The 24162-nt window shown below is 41.1% G+C and overlaps 1 protein-coding gene across 6 annotated transcripts in view; it reads right to left on the bottom strand.

Moving 5' to 3' along the window:
- Positions 1–5806: 5806 nt before the first annotated feature.
- The window catches only part of LOC137296232 (uncharacterized), a 113697-nt gene continuing 95341 nt past the window's right edge, over positions 5807–24162 (bottom strand). For 4 of the 6 annotated variants that reach the window (XM_067827972.1, XM_067827997.1, XM_067827990.1 and 1 more), the window contains 6 exons: positions 22291–22386; positions 21087–21227; positions 18598–18673; positions 11346–11436; positions 9678–9829; positions 5807–8499 (listed from right to left, as the gene is read on the bottom strand). In XM_067827972.1, coding sequence (XP_067684073.1) covers positions 8349–8499; positions 9678–9829; positions 11346–11436; positions 18598–18673; positions 21087–21227; positions 22291–22386 — 707 coding nt within the window. In that variant the 3' untranslated portion in view covers positions 5807–8348. Of the gene's footprint in view, positions 8500–9677; positions 9830–11345; positions 11437–14657; positions 14773–18597; positions 18674–21086; positions 21228–22290; positions 22387–24162 lie in introns of all 6 variants that reach the window. The other 2 variants (XM_067828014.1, XM_067827981.1) reach the window with 2 other exon arrangements.

The following is a 24162-nucleotide window of genomic DNA, read 5'->3' as shown; positions in this document are numbered from 1 at the left end:
ATGGCATTTTAAAATCAAACCACTGCATGGGAAGAAATTGTACCTGAGTCAATTACTCCATCAAGCTAAGACTTTGAAATACTTCAACGAAATGACGATAACATTTTGAAACCACAGCATGGGAAGAAATTGTACCTGAGTCAAATACTCCACCAAGCTAAGACTTTGAAGTACTCTAACGAAAACAAGAATATTTACTCTTGACTGACCTGCGAAGACTTGGCTTCCGAATTGTACTTATAAGCCAGTTTATACGGAACGATGTGATAAAATCTACGTAACTTAAGAAATATATTGGTTACCCACCCCAAGCGTGATCATGTGTAATCACATTTTAATAGTGCTTGTCAGCATCAGCAATAATTTACGGGTTATTGGGTAATAGAAAGACACCGTGCATTTGGCTAAACAGGGGAGATAACTTCGTAATGTCGAACATCGTAATTAGGACTGTGGTGCAAAACCTACGAGTTTCAGTTTCAAACTCAACAACACTTCTTTCGGGCAAAATTAACCCATATGCGCTAAACAAAGGTGATAGTGAAAGAAGCATGTCATAAAAGTATGACGATTAATAAATTAGCATAATATAAGCTACATCCACAACGGCCATTTCACGAGACACAAACACGAGACCCATGCCTACCATAGCTACGAATAAGTCTAACAGCACCATTACAAGCGACCTCACAAGAGTAGCTACTAGGGACCCCACCACCACAACACCGGACAACACCAACAGCACTACATGAGATTCAACCACTACAACGGCCCCTACCACAACCTCCTCTACAAGAGATCCTCTACAGCATACTACTGTCTATAATGCTTATTGCGTCTGTGTTCGGTCCAGAAAAACATCAACTTCAGTAACGCCGCGCCTTTGTGAAGTACCTTGAGGCCTCTGAAACTTTGCATTTTCACCCTTTGTGAAGTACCTTGAGGCCTCTGAAACTTTGCATTTTCACCGTTTCTCGAGTCCTGGTTAAAATATGCATTCAGGAACTCTTGGCGACGTGATGGTCATTCTGATGTGGTTAATGTATCGCGTAGATGAATTGGAATGGACTGTACTGCCCGAACCAGAAATGCCCAAATGTGACAGTTTTGCCATCAAAGTACGCGATCCTTCGTCAAGAGTTTTTGATGTACATTTCGGTTCGCCCATTTCACAATGATCTATCGATATGATCCTTCTGTTGTGCAGGTTAGACTGATGCTACCGCAAACATTGCCGGGCCATCACAACGTCGTACACGACGATCCAATCCGTCCCACAAATGTCCAATAAGGTTTAGATCCGGTGATCGTGAGGGCCATTCAAGAACCTGAACGTTGTTTTCGGCAAGGAAATCCCTGATTATTCTTGCTGTATGCGGTCGGTCGTTATCATGCTGAAAAAAATGACGTTCTGGCGGTTCATGAATGGAAGGACATGAGGCCTGATGATTTCATCACCACCAAATCTGTCCACTTCCTGCACACAATTTGGAGCGTAACGTTCGTTACGTCGATATACATGAGCTCTTCCGTCGGGACGTCGCAGCATGTAACGTGACTCATCACAGAAGATAACAGTTGGCCTTTGCAATGGCCATTGGAGATGTTGGCGACACTACTGTCTGCGTTGTAGCCGAGGTTGACATGTAAGGACAGGTCTTCGCAAAGATCTTCTGGAACGAATACCAGCCTCACGTAAGCGGTTCCTCACAGTCTGATCAGACCTTGTTCGGAGTCCTGGCACTACCCATGTTGTGGAGGATGCTGTGGTGAACCTGTTCCGCAAATGTCGAAGCGGAATACACCTGTCCTGAGTGGGCGTGATCACACGGGGTCGACCTGACCCGGGTCGATCACGTGTTGACCCTTGCTGCTGGTAGCGATGCCAATGTCTTGCTTTGGTACTCTGTGACACATTCAGTTACTCAGTTGCCTTGAAATCGCAGGCTGAGACTCCCCAGGCTCCAAATGACCAATCGCATTGTTTGCGCTGAGCCTCAGTAAGTCTAGGCATGACTTTAACCCAGTTTTTGTATTGGAAATGCTGCATGCTGCATGCAAAAGGCCTCGCATTAATTTCTTCCCTTTCACAATTTATTGCATTTATTGAAGATACTGGTGCGTTTTGGCAATGACAATGTATTCAAACTGATTACATAGACACCAGTGATTCAAATTCGAAAAGTTACGTGGAAAAGTACTACCTATGCGTTTTTTTCTTTTTTTGTTTTGAGTAGTTTATATTGTGCACACGTCATGTTATAGCATAGAGAAATGGTCATTAATGAAAAGATTCACATGGGAAAACATGTAACTCCTGCTGTTTTTAAGTCCCATATAGTCAAGTATATTGATATCATAGTTATGTTTGTATGAGATGACTCTTCTGGCGTATCATAGAAAGACGAGCGCCACGTGCAAAGAAAGCACTCGTTCAGCACATTCCAGTAAACTGTCTGACAGCTCGTTATCTTCGAAAATCAACTGATTTTGTTGTTGATAACTGTGTCTCCATACTAAAATAAGTGTTCTGAAAGATCTCCGCCACTCATGCTCATGTCCTATTAGTACTGATAGTATCGCTTACTCAGATCAAACCTCTCTTCCTCACATAGATACAGCATAGGATTTCAAACGTCACTTTGTAAATCTCTATAGCTGATGTTAAGAAGCTACAACCGGAAAAGTGACAATATATCAGTAATGCCAGATATGAATACCATATAGTTTGGCTAACCTGTTTTAGTGCTTCAATTCAACGGGGTGATTAATGGTTACTGTGTGAGTTGCCTCTGTTACATTCCTTCAATAAATGCTTGTGTAATATCTCGCTGCTTTAGTCCACTGTTGCCGCGGTCAGTAATATGCCACCTAGGTCTTTATGATGGCGGTCTGGAAAAAAATCGAGGCTGCAATTGGGATACTTTGACACTTTGTCTTATACATTTTTTTGCGACGCTTTCAGTCATGCCAGGAATCCCGTCAACAGAGGATTTATGTACTTCCCTCAGGTAGTTTGAAATTCGGGAGTGCCATAGATCTACATGGTATACAAATCCTTGTGCCAAATTCATTTACTATTTAAGTGATAGAAAGTAATATCTTATGATTACAACAACACACAAGTTCAACTTTTGTCCTGTCATTCTCCTGATCATGGTGGGAAAGCTGAACTTCATCAGATGAACGTTCGGATGAACTGCATCACACAAGAATATTACCAAGACAACAGCTAGAGGGCTGGTGAAGTGGCATATTTCCGTCACTTAAAGTCAGTACACGTCACTTCAAGGAACACTGTATGTAGGTGCTATCCATAGCTGTCAGTGGCTCCAGCATTTAGCACTCACCAGTTTCACTCCAAAAATATGTAACCATGGCCTTTCTCGGACCCGCTTGTACCATGCCATCTCATCAATACCTTAAGTCCATATGTTGAAGCAGGCTGTTGCTATCATCCTGGATAATCTGTCAGTGATCACTAGTTTAGATGTCTTTCCGTCGGCTTAACAATCATATCATGCTGCTCAGACACATCTTCTCAGAGTTTTTAATGATATGAGGTGAAATGACTTCCGAAAAATGGCCACTTTGGTGCTCTTGGATCTGAGTGATGTATTTGGCACCATGGACCACGAAAAACTCCTTCATAGAGTGGAACACCTGGTTGGAATAAGTGGTACCGTATTATCAAGTTTCTCATCATACTCGACTGACAGAAATCTGGCACGGCCTGTGGCGGAGAAGCTCTCTAAGAAAGCTGTCTTGTCTTGTAGTGTACCAAAAGGCTGTGTTTTGGGACCTCTTCCTCCTCTACCTGAATCAGCTTTCCTCAATTACTGACAAATTCAACCCTCCTCATTACTCCTATGCAGATGAAAGTCAACGGGTAAGTTAGTTTCACCTCAGCCCACATTCAAGCGATTCAAAAACTGGTATGTCATATGGTAAAGTCATGGATGACATATAGATGCCTAAACTACATTATGACAAAACTGAAGTCCTTTGTTGACAAACATACACTCCTGAAAGGGATCACAGAGAAGAGAGTCAACATTGGCTCTTCCCAAGCTATGTTTTCTACACTAGCGACTATACGTCGGAATTAATTCAGATCTCCTCATGGGAGCTCAATGAGACAAACTCTGTAAAACAAGCTACTGCCATCTGCACATGGTCAGAAACATCAGAAAGTATTAAGGTCCTTTCAGGGGTCTTGGATCATCTTGACTAGATTACTATGATGACCTACTTGTAGGTCTCATCAAAGTTCGGCTTTACAAACTGCAAAAAGTACCGAATACAGCTGCCTACATTGTTTTTTTTAAATCCAAGTTTGATAACAGAACTCCTTTAGTCAAGTCTTACATAAACTTTAAGCTCCTCTGCATTATCTTCAAGTGTCTACACAATCTTGCACCAGCTGATGTCAAGGATCTCATCATTCAGCAAGCTATCTTTCCAACATGCAGCTCATGCTGTGTAAATCACTTCCTGTCAAAATTAAACTTTCTGATTCTCTCATGAGTTTCAAAACATACCTCTTCATGAGCAACTATTACAAACTCATCAATCCATAAAGTACTAGTATATTTTGGTGTATATTATTCTCTGAGTTTATTGTAGCAACATGAGAATGCACTAGTGCAGGCATCCTGGTGCATCATGTGAATGTCCATTATTATTATTATGTTTTACAGATTAAAATGAATATGCAGATTAAAATGAAAATGCTCCGGGAAAGGGTTTAGGTGATCCTGGCCCAGTCTGCCTGGTAAGGCTCATCATCAGCTCTGGGCCCTTGTCCCCTCTACACTGAGCATCTCTGTGGTGGTTTTTAGTTTTATACATACATTATTATCATTATTATTACCATATACAGCCCAGACAGCGAATGGGATTTCTCCCAGGAAATGCTGACAGGTAAAACCCACCAACAACTTTCCTGAGAATATGAAGACAACACTGCAGCCTTCTGCATTACCTAGAGTGTCAGATGGGCTCCCAGCGGAAAACTTTAAAACCAGTAGATACCAAACCAAGGACAACAATGGGGAGCCTAGCAACAGTGTATTTAGGATGTAATGGTCTGATGATTATTATTATGTCTTACAGATTAATATATCCTGGCACAGTTGCTCTCAAATGGACAGTAGAGTCAATAACAAACAACTTCATTGGCTTCATCAAAAATGACAAGATCAGGTTTGTGTGCAGAAATTCTTCTGAGGCTGTATATGGACCTATTCCAAACAAATTTAAAAGCATCATTTTCCAAGATGCCATGGATATGTTCACAGTCTTTCCATGTATGGACCTCAAGTCATAGCAACAGGCAAGGTTGAGACAGTAGTAGAAGCAGCAAGCCATGCCATCATATCATTATATGCTGTTTGTGTAAAGGAAGGGCATCCACTGACAAAGTGTTGGGCAGTCTATGTGACATTTTATTATTACTGTCATTATATTTTACAGATTAAAATGAAAATGTAGCAAAGTATGTTTGGGTGATCCTGGCAATTTTTATTACAAGTGAGTGCATGACATGCAAATTATCAGACAGGTTTGGGAAGTTTAACCTTGTTACCAAGTTGTTCTAACACTTGGTACAAACATTTTATGATAACCTGCTATTTTTTATAAGTGTATATACAAGACATGTTGAGTTTTGGTCAAGTTAGCTGAACAAAATCACCAGTGGCCAAATTTGATCAAAACTTTGAAAGCAATCAGTTGGCTGCTGAATAACCCCAAAGTTAAGGAACTAAAAGAAAACTCTCACAAAAGAAATAACATGACCACAAGACCAGATATAACCATATTTTACTCATTAACAGATACAGAAACATATGCACAGGATGTGTACTTGTTAAGTTATACAGTAAATGCACACAACAACAACAGAAAGTACACAGTTTTGCTGCTTTAGCGCCTCATGAAGCCCTCCCTCCTACTGTCAAGTGTTGCCCACCCCAGCTGCCCAAGTCTCTCCTGCTGTCTACACAAATCTAACCACACTACACAAATGTTTCCTTCACTACAAGTGGCAGTTGGCAGCAAGGCAATTTTTAAATACAGTGGTAATATTGTTGTCAAATTTGGCACGGATTTACAAACATGTTACCAATGATCAAGAACATACAGTGCCAGCACTTACAGAATGTATAGACTCTCATAATGCAGGGTTGTAAGAATAAATATCAGGCTACATGGAATATAACAGGAGAAAAAATACATGAATACAAGATATCTAGTTTGTGTTTGGCAGCAACCTGTATGTGATAGTTGCTTGAGGTTGTTGGAGAGTGTGACATCACGTTCATCACTACATATTGCGGCACCCTGAGAACACAACTACAAACTGTTGGGAAGCAAAACAAAACATGAAAAAAGAGCTATATTGAATAGCACTGGAAATAGTTCACTACAAAACTGTACAAGTTATGACATCAGAATTGAATATCTACAATATGGAAATAAAACACATTACTTCATAAAAACAAGAGTTCATAAAAACAAGAGCACTCATTACTAGACAGGCACAGTGACATAGACTTCACACATTGTGAGGACAATGGAACACTTGTCTAACATCAAGAAATACACCAAGTTTTTATCAAGAAATACAGTTTTTATAGCTTTAAGTGAGTAATTGCTGTATTGTCAAAAACAAATTCAACCAAAGACCCTGCACAAAGATCTTTGTCATTGATTTGTTTCATGAGATGTATGTACAAAAATATTTGTATTATGTGATGTCGAGATATAATATCAAGAACCGTAAAACATAACGTTACCAGTGGCTGGATTATACTAATATAGAATTTGACAGTCAAAATGACATGTTTTGGAACTAATGTAAAGAAGACCCTGTATGAAGCCAGTTGTGAAGAAAACGAAGCTCAAAGCACTGCAATAGGCCAAATAAGATGCAGAAACCAATGGGGGTAATCTAAGGCACAATGTTGACAACTGTCCATCATCTACCAGTACTGTTTTTCACTGTCCCCGAGAAGCCTGCCGTCAAGCTGCTGAGTATTGTGGACTGAAATGCCAATTATCTCACACAATGGGATTACATTGCACTGATGACATGTAAGAATATCTTCCCCATAGTGTGTAGGTGAATTACAGAACACTAGGAGCATAGCTGGCCACCATGTGGCAGCACTACCTACACAAGTACACCGGATATATAGTCTACCTTATTCTACAAATACAAGATCCCTAAACCCTAGCAAGCACCAACATAACGTCTCGTCCACATATACGTACAGTGGTTTATATTATGCACTCTCAACTATCAAGTCCCTCACATGTTTAAATTTGGACTAAATGCATTACTTAGAGTTGGTAGCAGTCAACCTGTCCATTTTGATGATGAGTACAAACCTTCATAACACCATCAATCACAGTGACCTGGTCACATGCAAGTGTGAGTGTGGATAAATCATCTGCATGTGAGAGTGGATTTGTCACCTGCAGGTGTGACAGTTGGTTCTAGGTGTGACTGTGGATCTCTCACCTGCAGGTGTGACAGTTGGTGTCAGGTGTTACTGTGGATCTGTCACCTGCAGGTGTGACAGGTGGTGTCAGGAGAGACTGTTAGACTGATGTGTGGATGTTACTTGACTGCAGGGTGAAGCAAGAAACATTCAATAACTGCAACAAGCTATGAGAGCCCAGCTGTGTCAGACATGTTGTCACCAACCACAGTCCTTCATCCTAATCCCCAGCAGATACAGACAACACCCACTGACATCCACACAGCTGGTATTCATGCTGATTAGCCCAAACCATAACATGGAGGTATTTGATATCTACACTATGTACTTGTATCACAAGAAGGCACCATTCTAATATCACAATTATAGTAAACATATCACCCAATATAGTGTTGAAACCTGGAAGACATAGGCTTTGTGTTTGCTATAGAAAGGCTATCTATTGTAATACACACTTCTTACACTCTTCAACAGGTGATGTGGCACACAGTGACAGGACTCCAAGATCTTCACTAGTCTTCTTACCATACATGTCTTGGAGAGTTCCACAATAAACACTTTTCTCTAGACAATGATGACTTCCCCCTTGGAAGCCATGTGATGGCAAGTTCGAAAGGGATGAAACAGACATGTGTTTCTGGAAGCAGGTGAGTTGGAGGAGGGAATCACTGTGTCACCCGTGTTCTACTAGGTACTCCTGCACTAGCCGCGGCACCACACACAGTCAGTGCAGCAGCATGCCACATGATTAAATGTTACAAACTCAATAAGTTACATGACAAAAATAACAACAACTGTATGATGCTGTGCATGCACCTGTCAGCCTGTCAGCCAGTCAGCCAATCACTGCTCTGCCTCCTTGGCCTTGTTGGCGTCATGGTCACGCAGATGTCGGTAGATACTCTGGACATAGGTAAACACACACTTCCAGTCGGGGTTCTTCATTCTCACCATATCATCTGTATCCAGTAGAGGGGCAATGTCGGCCCTCTTCCTGCACAACAAAGTCAGCTTACTATAGACCTTACACTATACCAGCACACACATCTCAACATCATCCAGCAGTGACACAATATCACCCCACTTCCTGTACAATAATCTATACCAGCACACACATCGCAACATCATCCAGCACCTACACAATGTCACCCCACTTCCTGTACAATAATCTATACCAGCACACACATCTCAACATCATCCAGCACCTACACAATGTCACCCCACTTCCTGTACAATAATCTATACCAGCACACACATCTCAACATCATCCAGCACCTACACAATGTCACCCCACTTCCTGTACAATAATCTATACCAGCACACACATCTCAACATCATCCAGCACCTACACAATGTCACCTCACTTCCTGTACAATAATCTATACCAGCACACACATCTCAACATCATCCAGCACCTACACAATGTCACCCCACTTCCTGTACAATAATCTATACCAGCACACACATCTCAACATCATCCAGCACCTACACAATGTCACCTCACTTCCTGTACAATAATCTATACCAGCACACACATCTCAACATCATCCAGCACCTACACAATGTCACCTCACTTCCTGTACAATAATCTATACCAGCACACACATCTCAACATCATCCAGCACCTACACAATGTCACCCCACTTCCTGTACAATAATCTATACCAGCACACACATCTCAACATCATCCAGCACCTACACAATGTCACCCCACTTTCTGTACAATAATCTATACCAGCACACACATCTCAACATCATCCAGCACCTACACAATGTCACCCCACTTCCTGTACAATAATCTATACCAGCACACACATCTCAACATCATCCAGCACCTACACAATGTCACCTCACTTCCTGTACAATAATCTATACCAGCACACACATCTCAACATCATCCAGCACCTACACAATGTCACCCCACTTCCTGTACAATAAACTATACCAGCACACACATCTCAACATCATCCAGCAGTGACACAATATCACCCCACTTCCTGTACAAAAATCTATACCAGCACACACATCTCAACATCATCCAGCACCTACACAATGTCACCCCACTTCCTGTACAATAAACTATACCAGCACACACATCTCAACATCACACAACAGATACACACTATCTACAGGTAGTTACAGATTTGGCCTTCACCTTGACATTGAACTTACTCTGCAGTGTCAAAGGCCAGGTCAAAGTTGTAGCGCCTGTTTTTCGGTGAGAGTGCATTGAAGTCAAACGCATCTGGGAAGAAGTGATGGATGAGAGCACAGAATGCAAGCCCGTTGTTCCAGGAACTGGAGAAGTTGGTGATCTGTATTGCCTGGAAGCACACCATGTTGCTACATGAGATGCTGACTTACTCCTAGTGCAGTATCAACACAAGGAGGCAACATTTCAATTGTCTATTTCAATTTACTGAAGCAACTCTTTATAGCAACAAAACACTTGAATAATACGGATACATGGGATTGTAAGACCCTTGTATATTTCCGGACTTTACAAGGGTCTTACAGTCCCGTACACCCTTTCAAAAAACTGTTTAACTAAATTAACCCCTACTCACCTGAAGCTTGTCCTATGCATATATACAACCTATATACTGTAATTTAACCATGAATCACACTATAGCACATGTCGTATGTATCATATATACAGAAGTAACATTCAAACACATGCATAAGCTGATCCCAAGATGTGCTATTCCATTATTGTAAGATGCATATCAAATTAAATACTGGAGAGCAAGCATTATGTATTTGTACAGATGCATAACTTATACATGACAGCAGTGAACTGACCACACAGACTGGACAATGCAGAATCTCATGCATACAATACTGTGAGCAGTGAAGCACAAGCTGCCCTTACAACCAAGGCGCAACTGGAACGAAGAAGCAGGTGAAGGGTTGGGTAGAACAACGCTGAATGAGAGGTGGCTGCAAAGTTTAACTTTGACTGACTGCTGTAAATGAGAGTTATTTTTCAATAAAAATCCTTCCACAGTCCTGATGGTTGGCTACTGGAGATACTTGTTATTGGTAGTGTTGAAGACTCCAATGTAAATTTACACACACAGAGAACACCTACTTCCACACCTGCACACACATACCACCTGCTTGTGCATGTGGTTAAAATGTGGCCTGTAAGCAACAAGTGTATTGCACTACTATACAAACTGCTAAGGATCAACTAGATGTCCTTCTCAGTTAAGTTCAGAACTTTTCCAGCCAACTCTCATAAGCAAGAGATTATATACAGCTCATCTCCATGGCAACCATCTGTAACCAAACATGACAGAAACTACAAATACCATGCATAGACACATTACAGCTGCACAGCACTAGAAGATGCACTGATGCACAAGGATAACATGCAGTGGTACAAGGCACCAACAGATGCCATAGACGCAAGAAACCAGCAGGGTCCCTACACTGGTGTGAGACACAATTAGTCTCCCTGCTTGTCTGGGTACCGAGGCACAACACACAGAAGCATTCTTTTGTCTCTGCTGCCATGTGAAGATCACCTGTAATGGGCACACTCAACAAACAGGCTCACGGAACAGGCTGTCAGTTCACAGCAATAGGTCATAGTATTTCTTGTCTATTTTCAAACATACCTGACACATGATTTAATCCTCAGTTACTTGAACTGACCTACACGACTTTTCTCTTCCAGTTCATCTTAATTTCAAAGCATGAAAATTCTAAATATCAACTTCCTAAATAGGTTCCGAGGTTGAATTTGATCGGTGAGTGTGTTCTCTACAAGGCAGCATCACACAGCCAGACTTTCCATCAGGCCAACAGCATGCAATCACCAGGACACTTGGGTACCTCATACTCTGCTGTCTTGGACTTGCACCAGTCTAGCAGCATCTGTTTGATAGCACTGGGGCTACGTGCCATGCCACGTCCGCGTCCAGCACTGGGACAAAAACAAAGAACATCAGTACCAAGGTTATGGAGGTAAGAACCATTTGGAATACCCGGTCAGTGGACACACCTGCTTTAAGTGACACTGCATCATCAGGTGACATAATACCTGTAACATGTGAACCTGCATCATTAACTGAGGTAACACCTGTGCATGTGATCCTGCATCATTAGCTAAAATAATACCTGTAACAGGGAACACTGCATAATCAACTGAAATAACACTCACAACAGGTGATACTGCATCATTTGTTAAAAGAACACCTGTAACAGGTAACACTGCATCATCTGTTGAAATAACACCTGTAACTGGTTAACACTGCATCAATAGCTGAAACAACACCTGCAACCAGTGACACTGCATCATTAGCTGAAATTACACCTGTAATGAAGGGAAGTGGTACAACAATTACCGAATGGTTATCTCTAGATATAAGGTTATCTTGTCCTCTATGGAAAGACAAAGTATCTAGAGAATATATATACAGCCACAGTATCAAATTTAATCCCTTGACAACTTCCCCCTACAGAAAAGGAGAAACACCGCAGGTGATTAACCTATTTGGATTATACATATCACATATTTGTTCCATATGAATTTGGTTTCTGATGGGAATAAGTATGGGTGTCCCTAAAATGATGCAATGTGATGTGCCAAGCTGCTTCCCTGAAATCCTACATTCTCCCTCAAAGTGTTTCTGGATTTGCCAGGACCAAAATATACTACTGACAAATAATAAGGGAACTGATGAAATGACAGTGAATATGAAATTGCCCTGAATGTCCACTAAATCAAATTTGGGCGTGAAGTTCAATATATATCTGGTGTCCACCATTTTGGGAAACACATTCATGACACCTTGATGGCATATTGTTGATTTAATTCCAGAATGTTGCCCATGGTATTGCACGCCATTCCTCCTGAAGAGCTTCACCAAGCTGGGCCAGGTTGACGGGTGCAGGGTCCCTGGTATACACCATTCAGATGAGAATGTCCCATAGATGTTCAATTGGGGAAAGGTCTGGGGACTTGGAGGGACAGTCCAGTGTCTGTATGCCCTCCCGTCAGAGATAAGCCATGACAGTTTGGACCTGATGTGGTCTGGGCCTGTCATCTTGGAATTAAAATTCTTGCCAGTGGAGCCATGATAGGATGCTAAATTTCGTCAATGTATCACTGACCAAGGATCCATTAATGATGGCCTGATCTGATCACTTGTCATGTGTAACCCTGCCCCACACCATGAGCTACTACCCCCATATCCATCATAGTCAATAATTGCCGTTCTGGCATACCATTCACCACTAAGATGCCAACAATTTTTTGACATCTGTGAATCTAAAGCAAATGCTTTACTCATCTGAGACCATTTAATCCCTTGACAACTTCCCAATGGCACAAAGCTCATCCCTGATGCTGCCAATCTTTGGTGCCTATGGTAAGCTGTAAGTGTAACACCCTTGACAGGACAACTTGCTTTCAGACAGGTTTGATAGAGTTTTAATGGTTGAGTGTGAAATTTGTTTCCCCAGTGAGTGTATGACATTCTCTATTGATGGCAGGTGCTGATTTGATCCTCTTGCGCAGGGCCAATAATGTAATAAGACAATCCTGTCGTGGTGTCGTTGATATTGGTCTGCCACGCCCAGGTCTCATTGCAACCCCACCTGTTTGACGGTACTTGTCTCACAGGTGTGAAAACTACACGTTTTGATTCACCAAACATTTGGGCAACTTGACACATCCCCACATCATCAACACAATTCTCCATTTTGTTTGTTGATTGACGTACTGCCTCGGAGGCATTTTTCAGCATGTGTTCAAGTCTACTGCATTAGTGATTGTGAGTTCGCCAATATGTTTACAAAGGTTAACTTCTGTGTGCATGTGCATCATATGTTGGTAATGCATCATGTGGAATTTCATTGTCAGTGGATGTTGTGTTTGGGTACAACTCTATGGTAACACACCCTTTCACCTCAATGTTGTGTTTGGGTACAACTCTATGGTAACACACCCTGTCACCTCAATGTTGTGTTTGGGTGCAACTCTATGGTAACACACCCTTTCACCTCAATGTTGTGTTCTGTAGCAACTCTATGGTAACACGCCCTTTCACCTCGATGTTGTGTTCTGTAGCAACTCTATGGTAACACACCCTTTCACCTCAATGTTGTGTTTGGGTGCAACTCTATGGTAACACACCCTTTCACCTCAATGTTGTGTTTGGGTGCAACTCTATGGTAACACACCCTTTCACCTCAATGTTGTGTTTGGGTACAACTCTATGGTAACACACCCTTTCACCTCAGTGTTGTGTTTGGGTGCAACTCTATGGTAACACATCCTTTCACCTCAATGTTGTGTTCTGTAGCAACTCTATGGTAACACGCCCTTTCACCTCAATGTTGTGTTCTGTAGCAACTCTATGGTAACACACCCTTTCACCTCAATGTTGTGTTTGGGTGCAACTCTATGGTAACACACCCTTTTACCTCAATGTTGTGTTTGGGTACAACTCTATGGTAACACACCCTTTCACCTCAATGTTGTGTTTGGGTGCAACTCTATGGTAACACACCCTTTCACCTCAATGTTGTGTTTGGGTACAACTCTATGGTAACACACCCTTTCACCTCAATGTTGTGTTCTGTAGCAACTCTATGGTAACACGCCCTTTCACCTCAATGTTGTGTTCTGTAGCAACTCTATGGTAACACACCCTGTCACCTCAATGTTGTGTTCTGTAGCAACTCTGTGGTAACACACCCTTTCACCTCAATGTTGTGTTCGGTAGCAACTCTGTGGTACCACACCCTTTTACCTCAATGTTGTGTTCGGTAGCAACTCTATGGTAACACACCCTTTCACCTCAATGTTTGCTAGTGTCAATTTCTTAGTTCCCTTACTTTTTGTCAATAGTATAGCTTTGAGCTTGGACCCACATTAAGACAAAACATGCCAATCACACTGTTCAAAGTGAAATCACAATTGGAAAATTCATCCAGGTTAAAATATGTTCCATCATTCTAACCACACCTCCTCTCCCTCTTCCTGCCTTCCCACAGATAACCAATGTCACCCTATCCCCCACCCAGCCTGTAGGAGTCAGCCCTGGGATAAACTGGGACTGTGGCACTGGTAAGTTGTGAAGACCTCCACCAGGGGCACTACAGACAGTGGTGATGATGTGATGCACATGACACCTGTACCTTGTATTCTTTGGTGTTGTGTTTGCAGAAGGCAAGCACTTCCTGTTTGATGGCAATAGCGTTACGTCTCATTGTGGTAGCAGCCTTCTTAGCCAGTGATACCGAAACTAAAGCACTGTGGACAGAACAGAGTCATGTAACATGCAGCTTCATGCAACATAATACAAGGACAACACTCCACCATGACGGTTCACAATTCTGCAATTGGAAGTTTCATGCACAGGCACTTGTACAACTAACAATTCAAATTAATGTCTCCTGTGCCTATATTATTTACAGCAAGTGCCAAAAAAACATGTTAAGAGAAAAAATAAATGTTTGGAGAAGCATCATTATCTGAACAGATCTGATCTTCAGTACTATCCTGTCATGTAGTCTGACAATGTGTCTGTTGCTTAACATTGTCTCTGAATGAAATCTTTGTGATGCCATAATAGTGCTGTGTAGATTGCAACTAGACATTACAAAGTTCACTTCATTATTCCTGGTGCTATCAGTTTCAGTAATGTTTACAGGAAATTTGCCCACATTTTGTTATTGTGCCTCTCTAAAAAAGTTAAAAATATTATGGTGAAACTAGGTTCAGCTGATGATATATACAAATCTATTCACCTGTTATCACAGAGTCTGTATTTGTTTTGCCATCCTGTCATAGATGAACACAAACAAGCCACATGGGTTTAAACTTCGTTTTGGTAGTTGTGAATGTTCAAAATTTGAAACCTTACTCCTCAGTGATATTTACTGGAATCAAATATTAGGGGTAGTGCTCGAACCGCATCATTTGGCCTTCGGATTGGCATACATAATGGAATCCAAAACTTTTTTCGAATTTTCATACCGTCATTTTAAAAACCCTTTTATACCTTTTCTAAAATGTCTAGAAAGCGAATCATCTTGTCCAAGTCTATGCATTCCCAGATTGAAGGAAGTATTTTCAGAATTGTCTTGAATGTCATCTAGTTAGATCTTTAAGTCAGCAAGACATGAGTACCTGGGTTCCTTTTTCAATTATTTCAAACAACAAGAGTCATCAGAAGATGACATATCCCCCCGGCCCCAACATGTTTGAAAGGACAAATAATCTGATAGTTACTCATTGTTTTTTTAGACTAAGTTTGAATTGTTTCCATGGAATTCATGAAAATAATAAATGCCATATATCTGTAATCAGCAAAGTCACAATGTCATCTATCTGCCAAGATCTGTTGAAAGATATGAAATGGTTTTCGAGTTGTGCTCTAGAAACGAAGTCAGCAATGTGTTCATGGAACCGAGAAAAAAATACATCACAAAAACCTGTAGAGAGCAAAAGGCACCACTTTGGGGTCTGCAACACATATCTGCCGAGTTTTACGGACAGATATTAAGAAGTTTTTGAGTTCTGCTCCAGAAACGAAACACACCCCTCACTTTTCAGACTAGGTCCAAAACGTTTCCATGGAAACCGAGAAAATAATAAATCACAAGATCCTGTACATAGCAAAAGGCACCACTTCAGCTTCTGACTGATATATCTACCAAGTTTTGCAGCAAAATATTGAATGGCTTTTGAGTTCTGCTCCGAAAACAAAACATACCTCTCAATTTTGAGACTATGTCCGAAATAGCAAAAGGCATCACTGTAGGTACTGAGTGATATATCTACCAAGTTTTGCAGAAAAATATTTAACAGTTTTTGAGATCTTCTCCGGAAACGAAGCCAACCTCACCATAAGACTAACACCAAAATGTTCCATGGAAGAACAAAAAAAATATAAATGCCAAAAATCTGTAAATAGCAAAAGGCACAACCATAGAGATTGCTATATCTATCAAGTTTGGTCTAAAAATATTGAACAGTTTCTGAGTTATGCTCCGGAAACAAAATGATTACGGATGGACGGACGGACGGACAGATGAGGCGTCGACTATATCCCCCCGAATTACATGCTGGGGAGATAAAAATAGTTGTCCAATCATGTTATGCCTTCTGTAACTGCACAAATTATGAAAACATGTCATTTGCATCAAAGACGAGTTGTTATATATTGTAGGTATAAAATTACCACAGATTTTCTCCAAATACAACTGGTAGAATATGTTAAACTTTAGAATAAATGCAACAAAATGATCTGATGCATAATAATCCTGATTTCCTTAGTTTCTTACAAACAAACACGTTTTATGAACATATATCAAGAAGACTATGAACACTGGATTTACCGAGAACATACCATATCGACAGGTAAATTTTGTCATGTGCCGTGGCAAAACATATCTCTCATACGTTCTCAGTAAATCTATCTTTGAATCTCGAACTTAGTACTGCAACTAATTCAAATTTCTACATGTCTGAAATTTCATACTTTTTATTGAATTAATATTCAACAGATAAGCTCACTGGAATTGAGATTGAATGAGTTCTCAGTCTTATGCTAATGTTATCACAATTCAATATACTGAAGAATCAGTGTTTTACTTTGCAGCTCATAAATGTCATTTTTAATCCAATCAAATCAAAAACATTATCAGCAGCAACAATTCATTCATACTAAAATGATACATATCATATTAAACCTTGATATGTTCAAGAACAGGTCAGCTATGAATGTGATGACTTGGCTTGAAATTAGGTGTTACTTATAGACATGTGATCATTCGGTAAAACTGCTGTTGATCTTGCTTAAGACCAGGAATGCATGCTATTACAAACAATACTGATGACTGTGAGAAGGGTCACTTGCCATTTGCTACCTAGTGTGTTGCCATGTGTTGTACCATAATTTATATAATGTTTTTTTCATGCAAAATAACAAAATTTATGGTTATGTTATTCCATGTTATTAAACAATGAGTTTTTCTTTGGCCCTTGTCAGTTTTCTGCATTATGATCATAGCGCATATTCCGAACCGAAACGGACCAAACTCAAGGCCTTGTATTATAATACTGAACCATGGTTAGAGTGTATCGTTCCACCACTATCATATTTACAATTAGAGTTCCTCCATTGAAAACACAGGTTTATCACATAATAATACTGGGCTTATCATGGATATATCAGCTGGAATGTCCACCATCTATGGTAAGGCAGGGTGTCCTAACAATCACCGAGCCCTGGCCAACCATGGATGCTGTCAGTCTGACAGCAAAGATTACTCTGAAATACATCACAAAAACAGGAAAAAAAATGTTTCACTTAAAATAAGTGACATCAAGTTTCCAGTCTGACTAAAGCATACAAAAACATGCCAAAAAATGAATGTAGTTTAGACATGATGTAAAAGTAGAGCTTCCTACCTTTGAGTTGCAATTTGCAAACTGGGTGATCCCCCCCAACTTAAAATCATCATCATCCCCAAACCATAAATTATTAGGAATGGTCCTTTAAACCCTGGTCCTGCTGCAGGTGCTTTTAGCTACCAGGATATGAATCTAGCAGGAGAGCGACATTGTCAGGCAGGCTACTGACTTGCTAATGTAGCTGAACATTGATAAGTTTGAAAAGACAGTGAGGTATTTAGCTTTGATGTCACACAAGACAGGTACCTGACTGTGCTGTACAGTACAGAATACATACAATCTAACCAGATTTGCATACCTGCTGACACTATTCAGAATGACTTACATGAACCAACAAGGAAGACATGGCAGCAAGAGTAGGAGGGCCAGTCTGGCATATACCTACAGAGTAAATCTGTTCAGGAGCATAGAGAGGTACATAATCACATATTACAATTACAGCATTGAAGCAATTTCATAATCGCTGCTCACTGGATGACCACATGACTCTCTCAATTACCCATGTATAACTTTATATATCCTCCACTTTGTGTCCTGCCATCTTACATCTTTTATTCAGGGGCACAGTCACATTACCGCACTATGAAACTTAAGGTATTTCAATGGCTTTCTGAAGACCTACTAAACAACATGTCCCATCAGTAGGGGTGAACTTACTTTGGTTGTGCAGGGCTGTTTGTGGCATCCATCTGTTTGAAAGCAGCCATGGCACCACGGGAACCTCCTGGCTTTGCTGCAAGAGGAAAACATGACACATTCATACACTGAAGCTGGCTAGCCTTAAAACCTCCAGTGCCCACTTGCACAAAACAGTCATAGCACTACAACAATTGTAATCCTTCAAATCATGATCTTACACATCAGCTTCAGTCGCCATCCACTTGCGCTAAGCAATTGTACACTAAAATCATTGTAAGCTACAATCAAAATTTACAACTGGTCCAGACCTAAGGCACTGTGAATGTGAATTAGTTTTCAACAATTGCTCTCTCAAAAAATATTGCCAAAATTCTTTACAACACCCCCTAGCCATAACAAATTTTCTGATAGTAACAAAACCAATATCTCTGGGATATATTTGGGATCTGGGGGGAAAAGTGCGCAAATAAAGACAAACAAATAAAACTATCCCCTGAAATGATGCGTTTGGAAACACCGTCTCATTGACAACTATTGGCAGATCATACATTCTGGTGCTGTGTTATAAGGGAATTATTTATATTCTGTATTTAAATTTCATAATTATAATGCCAATAAATATTTTTATTCATATTTCTGCATTCATTTCCATAAACCACAGGTAGGTACTTCTGTGGTTGCAATGTCACAATCATGACAGTTCTTCTTTCATAGAAAACATGCAAGGTACAACGTTTGATGGAGGTACAGTCATCCCTCGCAATGACGTGCTTTGTGATACTGTGGAATCGGTTAAACCGCGGGGAAATCCAAGGCTCCCATAAAAAAAGTTAAACTGCGATCACACCCCTCTTATAAATTACATAAATTAGTGAAATTCAGTGCAGATGGCAACTGACAGTGTTTATCGTGCATATCTATTGAGTTTCAGATGCTTAAAACATGCAGGGTTTTCTCAATAATAATCGTATCAACATCGTAGTAGTAACTTATGAAAGACAAGACATGCTATCAGGCAAGTTATGACGAGTACTTACAATGTTTGCTGTGATGCAACACACCACGCTATAGCGCAGTAAAACACAGTCATCCAAGAACGAATGGTGTCAGAAACAATATTCCAGCTATATGGCGGCGAGTCTGGACCTGACAATCCAGTCATCAACAACATGAGCATCGACCTGCGCAATTGGGAACCGATGACATGTGCCAACCAAGTCAGCAAGCCTGACCACCCGATCCCGTTAGTTGCCTCCTACGACAAGATAGTCGCCTTTTATGGCAAGCATGGGTTGCTAAGGCCTATTCTACCCTGAGACCTTCACAGGTCACCAGCGTTATTAGCTCACTGAAGTCTTGTTTAACAATTAAATGGCCAACAAATTGTTTTTACTACAATCGAAGTTGCAAGTACCGCGGGAAGTCAGCAGTGACTTGTCAAACTGTCTCCTACGTAAAATGTACCCAGACAGGTAACGGCCAGTGTTCATTGTTATGTTAAATATGTTTGCAGAAAACATGCATTATATACTAGCCAGATAGCAATGTATACTAATCTGTTACAATAACTACATAATATGTAAAATATTCTGACACTGGAATAGAGGTTCTTTGATGTAATCTTAGCAAAGATGTATATTCACATGAATATACGTCTTTGATAACAGGTAGCATACAATTAAGGAACAACAATTAAGTTATCATGTCTAGTGATTTTTGATTGCAATATGTTTTCATTTTCAAAGTTTGTTTATTTTCACCTTCAATGATACGATATATTTTTGACTGGGCACAATATACGAAATAGCAGCTTTGTTATGTCCTTGGAAAATATTATTTTACTTGACCTTTGTTCCACATTATGTAATAGGTGGATGTCTAATAACGCAAGGGGTCATCTGTGGACCCCAAGACCCACGTTATGGCGAGGGATTGGTTCCACTGTTCGTTTACAAAACATGCCATGCACGTTTGCAGACAACCGTGGACAAGCACTGAGTTTAAGAAATTCATATCTCCACTGTTACAGAGGTCGATCTTAGCTAGGATCTTAAATCTGAACTGCCTTACAATTGTACAAAGGTCGATTTTGCACAAATGGATTAGGGCAATTGTAAGGTGATTGTAGGGGCTCAAGTCTGATTGTAACTTAGTATGCACTGTGCAAGTGGGTTCAGGTCTGTTGCAATAGCATAGATGAAGCCTTAAATGCGATAAAGTTAATTTTGAAAAGTAATTGTGATAATACAAATCACACTTTATACCTATGTAAATAACTGAAAAAAAACATGCACATCATCTTTACTAGTAGTACGACTGAGTCTTGTATGAGGCGATGTAACCAGAATGTAAAAGGCCTGTGGCGTGCGACACATGGGCCACACGAGAAACACACACTGCTATAGTTAGAGAGGAACAACAGTAATCACTCAATGATGAATTTACTAATACACTAGTAATGACACAGATGATCTTCCTGTGAAGTCAACATGTTGAGGTGTTTCTACCTCCCCACGACTCTGTCTTCTCGGACGTATGTACCACCCCATCTGCACTGTTCCAGGATTCTGTCTTCACCATCAGCCTACCACTGGTGCCAGGTGGACTTGCTGTCTGAAGCTGGTCAGACAGCTTTCTCATTGCTTCTGCTGAGGTGGGCAAAACAAGAAACTAAAAAGCATACAAACAAAAGATTCTACACATTCAAAACTTAAGCATTTGGAGAATACGGGACCACAACATTTCCATGCATGTACAAAGGTGAAGTAATGAGAATTATTGAGAATATTGCCAAGTAACAGGTCTTCCAATGACCATGTTTACTCTGCCTTATGATGCATGGATGACAAGGTGACAAGGTGAGTCATGCAGGGTCTTCACATGCTTGTACACACTCACACAGAAATACTGGGCAACACTTCACTGACACATTTGGTGAAATTTACAGCATCACATCATTGCTTAACATACTGCCACCTAGTCTTGTTGTACCTGCATACCTACCCCTGATTTAACAAACTGCAACCTGGTCTCGTTCCACGTTTTCACCTGGCCCTGGTTTAACATACTGTAACCTGGCCCTGGTTTAACATGTTACAATTTGGCCTCATCCTTTTTACATATAGTCCATTTGAATCAAAATCTCCCCAATGGTCTGCACTCTGACCCAAAAACAAATAATCATAAATGACTCAAACTAACATGGGTGCAGCAACAGCTCGGCAGGTCAAGTTTAACATGTCGCTACCTGGCTGTGTCCTACCTACATACCTGCTCCTGGTTTAACATACTGCAACCTGGCTATGTCCTATCTACATACCTGCTCCTGGTTTAACATACTGCAATCTGGCTATGTCCCATCTACATACCTGCTCCTGGTTTAACATACTGCAACCTGGCTGTATCCTATCTATATACCCGTTCTTGGTTTAACATACTGCAACCTGGCTGCATCCTATCTACATACCTGCTCCTGGTTTAACATACTGCAACCTGGCCTCATCCTATCCACATACTTGCCCTTGGTTTAACATATTGCAACCTGGCCTTGTCCCACCTATATATCTTCCCTGGGTTTAACATATTGCAACCTGGTCTCTACCTATCTACATACCTGCCCCTGGTTTAACACACTGCAACCTGGACTCATCCTATCTACATACCTGTCCATGGTTTAACACATTGCAACCTGACCTTGTCCTTTTTACATACCAGCTCCTGGTTTAGAGAACTGCACTCCACCCATGCCTGATGTTTTTGACACTGTTGTTTCTGTTTTTTTCACAGTCTGTGTACGAGTGCCTCCACCTGCAAACCAACAAATCAATGTATGAGATATGACATTCAAATGCAGGGGATTCATGTATACAACAGTTTAAACAAATATAAACAAGCATTGTCACTAAAGTGACATAATCCCCCGCCACAAATTATCACACTAAACTTAAAAAGTAATGAAAATGAAGGTAGTAGTTTAAGATGAAGTTAACTGTGCCTTCCCAAGATGAAACTTGGTGATGAATAAGAAAATCCAGTGACCAGTTCTTGAGATATCTTATTGACAAGCTTTACATGCAGCTTAACATGTTGAAAACTTCAAAGTGTCGCCATGACTACTTATCATTTATCCTCTGTGTGGATGTACTTGTGGTGGTGGTGGATCTACTTACCATCTACCTTCTGAGTGGATGTACTGGTGGTGGTGGTGGATCTACTTACCGTCTACCTTGTGGTGGTGGTGGTGGTGGATCTACTTATCATTTACCCTCTGTGTGGATGTACTGGTGGTGGTGGTGGATCTACTTACCATCTACCTTCTGTGTGGATGTACTGGTGGTGGATCTACTTACCATCTACCTTCTGTGTGGATGTACTGGTGGTGGATCTACTTACCATCTACCTTCTGAGTGGATGTACTGGTGGTGGATGTACATACCGTTTACCGTGTGGTGGTGGATCTACTTACCGTCTACCTTCTGTGTGGATGTACTGGTGGTGGATCTACTTACCATCTACCTTCTGTGTGGATGTACTGGTGGTGGTGGTGGTGGATGTACATACCGTCTACCTTGTGGTGGTGGTGGATCTACTTACCATCTACCTACTGTGTGGATATACTGGTGGTGGTGGTGGTGGATGTACATACCATTTACCTTATGGTGGTGGCGGTGGATCTACTTACCATTTACCCTCTGTGTGGATGTACTGGTGGTGGTGGTGGATCTACTTACCATCTATCTTCTGTGTGGATGTACTGGTGGTGGTGGTGGATGTACATACCGTTTACCTTGTGGTGGTGGTGGATCTACTTACCATCTACCTTCTGAGTGGATGTACTGGTGGTGGTGGTGGATCTACTTACCGTCTACCTTGTGGTGGTGGTGGTGGTGGATCTACTTATCATTTACCCTCTGTGTGGATGTACTGGTGGTGGTGGTGGATCTACTTACCATCTACCTTCTGAGTGGATGTACTGGTGATGGTGGATCTACTTACCATTTACCTTATCTGTGGACATACTGGTGGTGGTGGTGGTGGATCTACTTACCGTCTACCTTATGTGTGGTTGTACTGGTGGTGGTGGATCTACTTACCATCTACCTTCTGAGTGGATGTACTGGTGATGGTGGATCTACTTACCATTTACCCTCTGTGTGGATGTACTGGTGGTGGTGGTGGATGTACATACCGTTTATCTTGTGGTGGTGGTGGATCTACTTACCATCGACCTTCTGTGTGGATATACTGGTGGTGGTGGATGTACATACCGTTTATCTTGTGGTGGTGGTGGATCTACTTACCATCTACCTTCTGTGTGGATGTACTGGTGGTGGATGTACATACCGTTTACCTTGTGGTGGTGGTGGATCTACTTACCATCGACCCTCTGTGTGGATGTACTGGTGGTGGTGGTGGATCTACTTACCATCTACCGTCTGAGTGGATGTACTGGTGGTGGTGGATCTACTTACCATCTACCTTCTGTGTGGATGTACTGGTGGTGGATGTACATACCGTTTACCTTGTGGTGGTGGTGGATCTACTTACCATCTACCTTCTGAGTGGATGTACTGGTGGTGGTGG

This window comes from Haliotis asinina, chromosome 1, assembly GCF_037392515.1.
Source record: "Haliotis asinina isolate JCU_RB_2024 chromosome 1, JCU_Hal_asi_v2, whole genome shotgun sequence".
Taxonomy (NCBI): Eukaryota; Metazoa; Mollusca; class Gastropoda; order Lepetellida; family Haliotidae; genus Haliotis; species Haliotis asinina.
The sequence above is the reverse complement of the archived record's forward strand: the minus strand, read 5'-3'. Positions and strand labels throughout refer to the sequence as shown.